At 37.0% G+C, this 12,187-nt stretch overlaps 1 protein-coding gene across 2 annotated transcripts in view; it reads right to left on the reverse strand.

Annotated features, from left to right (window-relative positions):
- Positions 1 to 6,032: 6,032 nt before the first annotated feature.
- The window catches only part of HECTD2 (HECT domain E3 ubiquitin protein ligase 2), a 77,242-nt gene continuing 71,087 nt past the window's right edge, over positions 6,033 to 12,187 (reverse strand). The window contains exons 19-21 of one of the 2 annotated variants that reach the window (XR_010935860.1): positions 10,610 to 10,725; positions 9,900 to 10,090; positions 6,033 to 8,568 (exon numbers count right to left, since the gene is read on the reverse strand). Coding sequence is in view for 1 of the 2 variants with exons in the window: in XM_067710019.1 (XP_067566120.1) it covers positions 8,448 to 8,568; positions 9,900 to 10,043; positions 10,610 to 10,725 (381 nt within the window). In the remaining variant the exon portion in view is untranslated. The remainder of the gene's footprint in view (positions 8,569 to 9,899; positions 10,091 to 10,609; positions 10,726 to 12,187) is intronic. The other variant, XM_067710019.1, reaches the window with a different exon arrangement.

Genomic DNA, 12,187 nt, shown 5'->3' on the forward strand with positions numbered 1-12,187 from the left:
GCTACTATTAACAAAGTGTGATATGATCTTTCAGAACATACACACATTCATATATATTCACCCTCAGTCACACACGCACCCTCAAAAGTTGGATGATACCTTAGAGCTATTCTGCAACCACCTTTTTCCCCTTACACAGTTAATGCACAATGGCACTGCTGCTCACTGGTTTTGTTTCGTCTGGTGAACGAGCACTTGGTAACTGGAGGTGGGCAGGCTAAGGCTCTGTGTGTTGGGAGTGGAAAGGCCGGCCTAGACTGATGGGAACATGGTCGTAGACGGGGGTTCACAGGCATTTCCCTGAGGCTGACACACTGAAGCCTGGACAACCAGGATGACAGCAGGTTTGTAAGAGTCAGGGCAAGAGGCTACAAATGAAAGATGAAACTCAGGCGGGTTTCTGGTTTGCTCCACTGATTTGATGAGTGTTTCACCTGCCCAGTCAAGTCAACAAGTCAGGTAGGGTTTTATCTGAGTTGACTGATCCCGCTCTGTGCTAGGTGGGGACACAGGAAATGCCTCTGTTCTCAAGTTGCTGATATGCACACAATGAACCACAGCAAGTTTGAAAATACTAAGAGCCACCTGAGCAATGAAGATGGGTAGGATGGGTGTGAAAAAGAGGGAGAGACGCCTTCCAGCTAGCTTTTTTGTTTGGGGGTTGGTGGTAGTTCAGGACAAGGTTTGGCAGGGGAGAGAAAATTCTATTCTGGGGAAGTTTGGAGTGCAGAAGACCTGAGCACCTCAGAAGCACGGGGCTGAGGAGTGATGTGACAGTGCAGGGTGTGCTCGGGAGACAGTAAAGGAGCGATCCTTTTGGAAGCCAGTACTGGGGAATATGCAAAATGAAAGTGGAACACACGCTAGGCTTTGGAGTTGGGAGGTCAGATAAGCACTTGATACCAAGGTACGTGGTAAGAACAGAATTTTATAAAGATTAACAGTAGAGACCTTAGGATAAATGGGGAAGAGTAAGCCTATAGTCAGAGAAGCCAGTCAGCTATGAAGGACTGAGGGTCTAAACTAAGAAGGGGTCTGTAGGAATGTAGTAGAAAGAAGGGTCAAACCTGAGAAACAGCATAAAGATGAGCCTTGCAGACATGAGGTTAAAGAGAATGAAAAGTCAAAACGAGACCAATGTTTACAAGCCAAGCGAATCAGGAGAATAAGATTGCCAGTGACAGAAATAGACACCTAAGGAAGGCATACTGAAGGCCTTATGAGCAGAGCTGGTCTATTTGCAGGTGGAAACACAGAACAAGATTATGCTCCTTGAGGAACCCTACTGAAATAAGTCTATATTTTTTTCTATCACAACGTGTGTGTGTGTGCGCATGTGTGTGCGTACATAGAAAATGTCAAGTTGGGTTGCCAAAAAAATCTAGCAGCTTAACTCAGTGGTGACTAATGCTTCTATGGTATGTATATCAGAGTTGTAATATCTAAATGGCAGGAAAACATTGATTTGTATAATTGTCATGTAAGTCCTGGAGAAATTTTCTTGCTATGATACACATTTTAATGCTTTACAAGGTAAGTATTCAGAACTACATTTGCTTCTTATGTTTGTAAAGAATAAGCAAATGACGTATGGAGCTGAAGATCAGCCTCCAGCTGAAATATAATAGGCACTAAATACACAAATGTCAAATTAACAAATAAATAAACATTGGTGCAGATAATCTACAGAGAACAATGTATTTAAAAGTTGTATGCATTGGATAGGGTAAAAAAAAAAACCAAGGGGCAGGCCTTATAGGCTGAGATGAAAGGGAAGAGGCCATTTACTACTATAAACTTTTATAAATTTGGGGCAACATATAACTACAAAAATCTTAAGATATAAATGTCCAAGATTAAAAGGAAGGGAAGAAGGGAAGTCATCAGTTATAGGAAATGAGGAAGAAATGAAAAGTCAGAAGAAGTAAGCAGGATTAGGTGACTCACGGGGGTCATGAACTCTCTAATGGATTTTAATGCCCACATGAATTCAACAGATATGCCTTAAGCCTATTCAAGGTGAGGAGCCATAGCTGATCCCACTTCATAAAGCCTAGAGTTTAAAAGGGTTACTACGTCTATGAAAAGGGGATAGAAAAACTTTACTCATAACCCCCAACCTGTACCACTTAGGTGAGGGGGTCCAAATTTACACAAGTGGGGAAGAAACCCTAATCCAAGGAAAAAAAATTGGTGTGGGAAACCCATAGGGCCTTGGTTGAGAACAACATGAAACTACTCTGCTAGGGGCGCTTGCGCCATTCAGGGCACAAAATGAAATAAAAAATGCAAAAATAAAAAATTATAAATCACTCAAGGAACCAAATCACTATGAGAGCCAGTGTATGAACAAAACAAGAACTAGTACTTCGAGAACTGAGAAGAGTAAAACAATCTAAAAGAGAGTATCAAATAATTATGCTGAAAATTATTTTTAAAAAAACACATGAAAGAAAGAACAGTATGTAAAAAGAGAAGGTGGACTTGGAAAGGAACAAAAAGAATTCCTAGAAATAAAAAATACAACCACTGAAATAAACATTGGTTAAACAACAGTTTAGGCACCGAGAGGGATTTAATGGTTGAGTGAGATGGTACAACCTATGTTTAACAGGAGAGGTTAGAGGGAAGAGGGAAGAGCAATATTCAAAGAGGAAATGGCTGAAGAGTTTTCTAAAATTGAAAGAAATTCCTAGTTTCAAGAACCATAACAAATCCTAAGAGGGATAAAAAAATACACAATATACACATTGTCTTTGATGTTTTGCAGTTTCAGGAGAAAAAAAATATCTTAAAAGTAGCCAGAGTAAAAGAGATTATCTACCAAGGAATGACAATTATACTGACAGCTAACTTCCTATCAACAATGAAACTCAAAGACAGTGGATTATACATTAAAAGTCCTAAGAGGGCTTCCCTGGTGGTGCAGTGGTTGAGAGTCCGCCTGCCGATGCAGGGGATGCGGGTTCGTGCCCCGGTCCGGGAAGATCTCACATGCTGCGGAGCGGCTGGGCCCGTGAGCCATGGCTGCCGAGCCTGTGTGTCCAGAGCCTGTGCTCCCCAACGGGAGAGACCACAACAGTGAGAGGCCCGCGTACTGCAAAAAAAAAAAAAAAAAAAAGCCTAAGAAAACAATAAGCACCACAATAGAAATGCATGCTTGATGAATCTATCTTTCATGAATAAAGGTGAAATAAAGTCATTTTCAGACAAGTGGAAAAAGAATTTATTACCAACAAACTGTCATTAAAACAGCTTCTAATACATGTAATTTAGGAGGAAAAAAATTGATCCCAGAGGTGGCTGTGAAGAACAATAGAAGAGGGAATGGTGTGCAAAGAAACTATAAATACGTGGTTAAATCTAAACAAACTATTAATATATAGAATAATATTTTATGGAGTGTATTAAAAATTCATATTATAAAAGACAAAAGTCTGGCCACAACTAGATCTCTGCAATGCATGAGCTATAATAATAAGGTAATAGTAATAATACCAAACGCATAATGCTTATTATAGGTTAGGCATGATATAAGCACTTCTTTATTTATATACATTTATGTTAAATATGTCTCATATAGGTATATATATGTTTTATGTATAAGCATATATCTATATATCTAATTCATATATATGCACACATTACTTATATTTATATAAAAGATATATACATATATATACACACACATATATACTTCTGTTCTACTTAGGCTTATTTAACAATTCTATGAGCTATGTATTATTATTTTCTTTATTTTACAGACAGGTAAACTGAGGTCAAGAGATGTTAAGTAATTTGTCCAAAGTCACATAGTCATTGACAGATCTGGGATTCAAACTGAAGCAATGTAGCTCATAACCGTTAACAAAGGATCAATGTCCAGAATAAAGAAATAACTCCTGAAAATCAATGAGGAAAAGAATAGAAGTTAGGCAAAAAATATTGAACTGGCCATTCACAGAAGACATCTGAATGGCCTGTAAACATACAAAAATGTGCAACATCATCAATTTTGGAAAGACAAATTAAAACACATTGGTCAGACTAGCAAAAAAAAAAATCTACTAAAACCTGGTGTTGGGAGAACGTGGAGAATTACAACGCCTATGATGTGGAAATTCATGCTGGAAGCACTACTCTGGAGAGCAGCTGGATGATACCTGGTAGAGCTGAAGATATGCAGCCTGTGATCCCGCCACTCCACACCTGGGCTGCAACCTTGGGGGACTGTGCATGCATACTTAGTATAGGCAAGGTGCTCATCACAGCCTGGGCCACACTGGAGAAAACATGGAAACATTAGTTCTTAGGAGGATGGATCAACAAACTGTGGTATATTCATTTAACAGGATTCTATTCTGCATTAAAATGGGTGAATTAATGTATAATCAGGGATAAATCTAGAAAAGACAATACTGAGTATAAAAAGTTGTGTGAAGATAGGGAGAGTATGATATATGGTATATGCAACTATAACAATACTATATAGTTGACCCTTGAACAACATGGGTTTGAACTGTGAGGGTCCACTTATACACGGATTTTTTCAACAGTAAATACTACAGCACTACATGACCTGCAGTTGGTTGAATCTGAGGATGGCAAATTGTGGATACAGAGGAACCACGTAAGTTATATGCAGATTTTGGATTTTTTGACTGCACGATGGTCGTGACCCCAACCCCTGCATTGTTCAAGGGTCAACTGTGTTTAGAGAGACACATGTATAGTACAAATGTAAGACAGTGTGGGAAGGATTCACACCAACTGCAGCTTAATGGGGAAAAGAGTGAGTATGCTGGGTTTGGAGAGGAGCACAAAAAGGGGCTGCCACTGCATCTTTAATTTTTAATTTTTTTTAAAAAATCTGGCAGAATGTTAACATTTGTTAGATCTGAGTGTGGGGACGTGATGTTTTATTAAGTTAATCTCTGAAATTTTTCTCTATATTTGAAATGTTTCATTAAAAATAAACTACTCAAAACTAACACAACATTGTAAAGCAATTATTCTCAAAGATGCTAAAAAAATAAACTGCTCATTTAGTTTTGAATTTTAAAATGACATCTTGTTACACATCTGCAAAACAGTATTAAAAGCCCTTGCCTACTGAGACATCTATAAGGATAAATCCTAAAGCATTGTTTCTAGAATAAGAATATTCTCCTAACACAATTTTAATGCCTCAGAAACACTTTGTGTTCTTTAATCTGCGGTCACACCTGATGTCTGAGAGTCAAAAACCTCCAGAAGGCTTCAGAAGCAGTGGTTGTAAGATGTAATCCCATTGGTACCATGGTTCCTCTGGCATCACATTATCTGGTTTACTATATGCCAGGCACTGTGTAAGTGCTTTACACATCTTAATTCATTTATTCTTCCCTAGAACACTATCAGAGAGATAGATAGGTTTATTATTTCCATTTTATAAATTATTTTCACTTGATAATTGAGGCATGGGCAGATTAAGTAACCTGCCCAAGGAAACACAACTATTGAACAGTAAACTCAAACCCAGGTAGTCTGGCTCCAAAGCACAGTTCTTAACCACTCACTGGACTAAAGGCTGTGTGTGGTCTGGGTGAATTGATCTTGTACCCTCCCCTGTGAAAACTCTCCTTAGTCTTCCACCCAGCTACCTTCTTCTTCCATCCATCACCCATGACATTCTCTCCTACTTTCTCATAATCTCGTCTCTTCTTCCATTAAGCATAGAAAATGCGGGAAAAAAGGGCCAAATTAATGGATTTGGAGGGGAATACTTAAGATCTGAAGTTGTCTATCGGTGGCCAATGAAATGTCATACTTAGTTCATTTCTAGGTGGCCTTGATGGTGGTATAACGTTCATTTGGTGGAATATCTGTGATCATGCAGCCATTGGCTACACATTGTTTTGTACTGAAAAATAATGCTAGAAGTTAGTTACATTTGGTGTCAACAACACATATCTTTTGAAGGTGTATGTATTAGCAATTTTCCTCAGCACCAGTTTAAGAGACAGTGTAACAAAGAGAGTAGTTTGCATTGATATTTTAAACTTGTGGTTTTAATTCATTGCCTAATGTTCAAAAAATGAACTGAAGCCTGGCTGATTATATAACTTTAATATCTGAAAAAAATTTATCCAGAAATTAACAACGTAATACAATACACATTTGTACAAAAAAGAGGGACTGTTAAAACTTCTGATCATACAGACAAAAATATGATTAATTAAGGAAAGATTAAAAAAGGACAGGACATTTTGTAAATACTGATAAATACTGTGCAATGCTTTAATTTACTGTGGCAGATACAAAAATCAAGAATTCATTAACAGATTATATATAAAAAAAAGCAACTATATGAATTTTCTAGCTGTTTAAATTAACGAAATGTAACAGTAGTGGCTCTTTTAAAAAATGAGGTATTAATTACACTGTAAACCAAAACCAGAGCATAAATAAATAAAGGCAATGTGCAATTTAGTGATAAATGATTATAAATTTCAACAACAGACAACAAAAATTTTCCAGTTATTTATGGACTCTGTCATTTAAAAATTTGGCTTGTGTACTTCTTATTTAAAAATGACACAGCTATTGATACACAAAGCACATCATTAAACATGCAGACCAAACCAACACAATTTTTCCGTCTCTACCAAATAAAAACTTTGTTTACATTTTATTTAAAACACTTAAATCTGGTTTCTTACACATGATTCTTTTGTGCTTATTAGTTAGTAGTAACCTATGTTAAAATCTTACTTTCTAGTTCAAGCAGTATAAGAGAGAAGCAGTTTTATTTGCATATGGATTAAAAACAGAGCAAACAAAACAAAACCAACATGCCTTTAAATCTTAGGTGTTCCAAAAATTGTAAGAAAAATCCTTTAAATAGTGTGTCCAAGTGGAAAAGCGGAGTCACTTCTGTCTCAAGAGAACAGTAAACTAACTAACTCCTTTTCCTCTAAGATTCACAAGTTGGCTTCAGAAAAAAAGCAAAACAAGCTGATTAGTTCCTCCACCCTAAAAGAATTCTGCTGGTGGGGTGTAGGAAGCATAGTAATAAGATAGTAGTGTAACTCAGAAAAAATTTGGGGAAAGTATTATTTGCATGTGAACCATGTGCTGGTACTAAGTGCTGGCTTCATTATTATTGCAAATATATATTCAGAGTTTTCTGAAGGAAAGCTATCAAAGTATAATAGAGAATTCTTGATTTGGAAATATCTATAACATGCTAATAAAACTGCTTCATTTGCTGTAAATTAAAAAGAAAACCATTTACTGTCCGACTTAAAAAATGCAGTTTCCTTTCACATGCTACTTTATTAAGAAACTCCAAAAAGGGTACTTTTGAATTTGCTATATTCAGAATCCAGTGGAAAACAAACATTTCGGCCAAAATGTTGAACTTTATTTTTACACCAAGCTACGTCATTTGGACACAAATATTATTGTATTCACTTTTGTCAAATATCTTATCCTACTTTTTTCCAAAAATTAGTGTTTCAGTACAACTGGTGATCAAAAAATATTAGAAATAAGTCTTGTACATCAATCAAAGTATATATAAAAACAGTTCTCTTTTTTTGTGCTTGTGATTGACTTAATTTATCAGTGATTAGTCAGTTCTACTTCCTTTCTATATAATATTCTGACCCTTAAGAAGAAATGATTATACAAATATTACAGAGTGCTCCAAGTAACTAGCTTACTGCGCATATGCATGCAGACTAACAATATGTAAAAGAATATAACCTTGAATCCAATTAGTCTGAAAATAGTTACACTCTTGTACAATCATCTTTATTGATTTGTAAAAGCTGTATACACATCTAAAACCCTGAATTTACTTTGTAAAAATAAATCTTTAGCAATAAATGGCACTATCAAAATCCCATTATTCTCAGGCTATTATGTAGTTATTTACACGCTTTTCAGCAATGGTTGAAAAGAATCTTAGAGGACCAAAGCCAGTATATCAAAAAACCCTGTAAATTGCATTTGCAATTATACTGTTGTTTAACCGCTATATGAAAATATGGCTACATGCCTTACATTAATGATAATGTAGCTATCTGTGTTGCTACCGTGTGCTAGCAGCGCACAAGGTGCCACTGGGCTCCACTCTGTCATCTGTGCATTCTTTACTGCACGATGCTTTCCCAGTGGAACACCTGTGACAACTACTTATGGAGAATGATAAAGTGCTATAAAAAAGAGGGACTGGACCCACACCTGTCTCTGCCATCTGGTCTTTTTCTCACTCAAGCAGTGTTGTGTTTTTAGAAAACCATGCCTCTACTGAACATACTTCATATTTGATTTAAAAAAAATCAGTATTTTAAAGTTGGTGAGCTTTGTCAAGGTGTTTTGAGACAGAAACATGAAAAGGTTAAAGGCACAGTAAGAGGGAAGTGAATGCTACATATAAAATATATTTCAAGTCTTCTAGGTTATTCAAGTCCAAAACCTTCTGAATTTGAAATTCCAATAATCAGTTTCTGTTTCAGGTCCTTTTTGCTCTTGTAGGGGGGAAGGCAAAGTTGATTGAAGCAGGTGTGGGCCACAGGCAACCTAGAGAAAAAAATTTTTTTTAAAGATACCAAGTCCTAAAACAAACACAGAATGACTGGTAAGCAACTTTCAAAGTACCTGGATACACACATTCAAATCTATTTTACTATAATGAGATGACTCATCCACTCCTTTACTGAACAAATACTTTTGGAGTACCTGCTGTGTATTAGGCACCATTCTAGACACTGGGGCTGGGTTTACCAACAAGACAATGTCCCTGCTCTCACAAAACTCATATTCTAGAGGCATTATTTTTGGAGTCAGACAAATCTGAATTTGAATACCATCTCCTGCACTTTCTGGCTGTGAGACCTTGTTCAAGCGGCTTCACATCTCCAAATCTCAGTTGCCTCATCACCATCATAAGGCAAACTATTTGAATGGGTGGGAAGATGAAAAGAGCTGTCTACATAAAACACCCAGCAGAATAGTAGATAATATAACTGTTACTACTTTTTTAGTCTTGACTGTCAAAAAATAATAAAAAGAACATTTCTGGGACACTTGATACCCATGCTCCTCATGTTGCTGCCCTCAAGGTACAAGCAACATTCATCCTCTGAATCTTTTTGTTCAGCTCTCCCAACCCTCTACCCGATGACACTGTTATCTTTATTCAAAATTCCTACAGATTTCTTAGACCCTTTCCCTCAGTCTTTAGGAACTCCACAGCATCAGAACAGCTGTCGGTGGCGGTGAGAAAGGAAAGGACAGATTTCAGTTCTAATTTATGAAAGGAAGAACTGACAAAGCTCAGGGAATATATGGGGCAGGAGAAAAAAATGATTATAATCAAAGTAGTGTCTACTCAAATTAGCTTTAGAAATTACAAGGAGATTGGGAAAAGAAGTAAGTAGATTAGCATTAACCCATCAACACTATAGAAAATAATTTAAAGCCATCATCGGCATCACTTTCATATGCAAAGAGCACTAGATAAAGAAAAAAAGACTAGCACTAGCGGTATTCCAGCACAAGAACTAATTATAACAGCCAAAAACTCACCTTAGTATTTTAAATAAAAAACACCTTTAAGTAAAAATGAAGGTTAGATAATCTATGAAAAGCAAGCTAGATTCTGGAAGCAACTACAAAGCAGTTGACTTACCAAAGTAAAAAGTTGATGCACAGGAATTATTATCAGTTCGTACTGGTAGTTCTCAAAATTCATACAGAACCTTAAGCCATAGTCTCTCTTATTTCAAAGTCATGCTTACTCCCAAGAGTTTTCTATGAAAACCACTTCAGAATCAAAGAATCCTCTAATTCCAAACATATTATTATTAGCCAAACCTACAGATTAAAAAAATTACAATTTGGAAATTTACCAGTTAGTAGAAGTTTCATTCTTTGAGATTTTAAAGTTCAAATCAGCCATTCCTCCTACAGGTACTCTGTCACTTCCTGTGGTAAAATGTAGCAACTTTTTTTGAAGATCAAGAGGAAATCCAAGCACAACATCCCAAAAGTATCTAGAGAACACCAAAGGATATTTATATAAAATGTCTTGACAAAAATCCTGCAGATCAGAATAAAGTAATATAAAGTAAGCTCTAGGGAAACAACTTCCCTTAAAGGTACATAATACCCTTAATGTGAAATTGAGGAATGACAGGCTTCTGATATAAATTAGATTTTTGACTAACATCATTATAAAAATAGTCCAACAGTAGAGAGTACAAAAGCCATTTTTCTCCTATATAATTTTCCTTATTTTTCAACACAGTGCTATTAAAAGGCTATTTATAAGCATGGCATCCCTGCAATTCTAGAACCAAAGTAATTTAAAAAAAAAAGTCAAATCTCTATGCTTTTGTAGAAACTTACTTATATTACTTTCTCCTAAGGGGACTGCTAAGTGATTTCATATTTAATATTCTCACATTATTTTCAAGAGATAAAATAAAGCAGTGTGGGCTGTACAGTATTTCAGCTGACTTAACTTGATTCAAAGATTGTAAGTTATGCAAATAAACGAACCACACTCTCTTTCATTCTCTCTTCAGCACCCTCACTCTCAGAAGTAAAAAAAGCTCACCGTATAGTCAGGTCGGTCTTCGCATAGCCATCATACTGAGTACTTCTCTGCAGGGCGTGCATATCCAGTTCAGGACTTCCACACACCAGAATTTCAACCTCTTCTGGACGAAGCAGCTGCCAATGATTATTTATCAAAAATGATAAGAAAAAGTGATGATTAAAAAAAGTGAAATTGGAACTATTTTCACTGAACCAAAGACAAAAATCATGACGTTCTTATAGTAAATCAAACCATTTTTGCTAAAGAAAAATCTCCATTCATATTTTTCCTACTAAGGTAAGGTATTTTTGCTTCTGAAAGTTTATAAATCTTGTCAAACTGTTAGGTTCCCCCTTTTGCAAATAATAGCAATTAGCAGTTTGCTAGAAAAACAAGCAGATGACTAAGCATAAGTCCAAATTACAACTCTTCCCTGAAACCCAGCCTGAAACTCTTTCAGCTATCAATACGCTAGCATCTATTGACATGCCTGGTTCCAACATCCATAAAGCCTCCTGTGTACACTGTAGAGTTTGAGTAGTAGGTTAGTCTGTCTTGTGTTGTTCACTCGTTTTTTTTTCACTTACATAGGTTGTCTCCCACCTAAAGAGATTACAATTTAAAAACAGAGACCTGCTATGCTATCTATTTATTTTCCCTCCCTCCACCCCCATAACTATAGTGCGTCACAGACAAAACTCAATTCGAAATCAACAGGTGCTCCATTTCCAAAGGTACTTTCAATAAACATGAGACAAAGATCACTCTAAAAGAAGCTCTCTCCTATGCAAAATAATTCACATTGAAGACCTTGCTCCCAACCCCCCTTATAAAACTGCATGGAGGTGCAAATGGCTTGATGGAGTGTGCCCAGGGGAGCAGCGGTGAAGAGAAAACACGCTTTTACCTTATGACATTTCCGACATAGTGTTCTCAACGGCAACTGACCCATACTCACAAGGCTAAGAAAAAGTCAAACCAACTGGAGTCCACCATGACTCTGGTGACAAACTACATCCTGTGGGTAAAAGGCAACTCAAGAGTTGCTGGGGGGACCCCTGAAGAGGCAGGAAGCAGTTATAAACCTGTTCCTTAAACAGTAAGAAGGTGTGGCTTTTGCCCTGGAGCTTATTGTTGACTAGTTTCTGTGCTTTGCCCTGCAGTATTAAAGACCTGGAGCCCTTGGGATCTCTTCATCCACTCTGCTTGAGGAAATTTTTTAAAGCCTTAAAAGCCATAGCATAAGACATAGTGTAAGGTGGAGTGGGGTGGGGAGGGAATAGAGTTGACTGGTCTTTTTTCCCTTTAGAAAATTAAGGCTGAAATGAGAGAACTATTTTTATTTCTAGCTCTGACTTTAAAAACTAGAAAACTGACTAGGGACTCTGTTGTGAAGTGCCTGGCGCGAGTCCTCCCCACGCGGCCCCTATGAGCAAGTGAAACAAGACTAAGCACAAAGGAAAAGAAAAGAAGAAAAGAGTCTTCACAGGCTGGTAGCCGAAGAGGAAGCCAGAGAGTTTCCAAGTACATGTTGCTGCTGGCTTTGAAATGGAGGGGAGCATGTGAGAGAATGGGAGAGAGCTGGGAGTCACCCCA

Source organism: Pseudorca crassidens, chromosome 16 (assembly GCF_039906515.1).
Source record: "Pseudorca crassidens isolate mPseCra1 chromosome 16, mPseCra1.hap1, whole genome shotgun sequence".
Lineage (NCBI taxonomy): Eukaryota > Metazoa > Chordata > Mammalia > Artiodactyla > Delphinidae > Pseudorca > Pseudorca crassidens.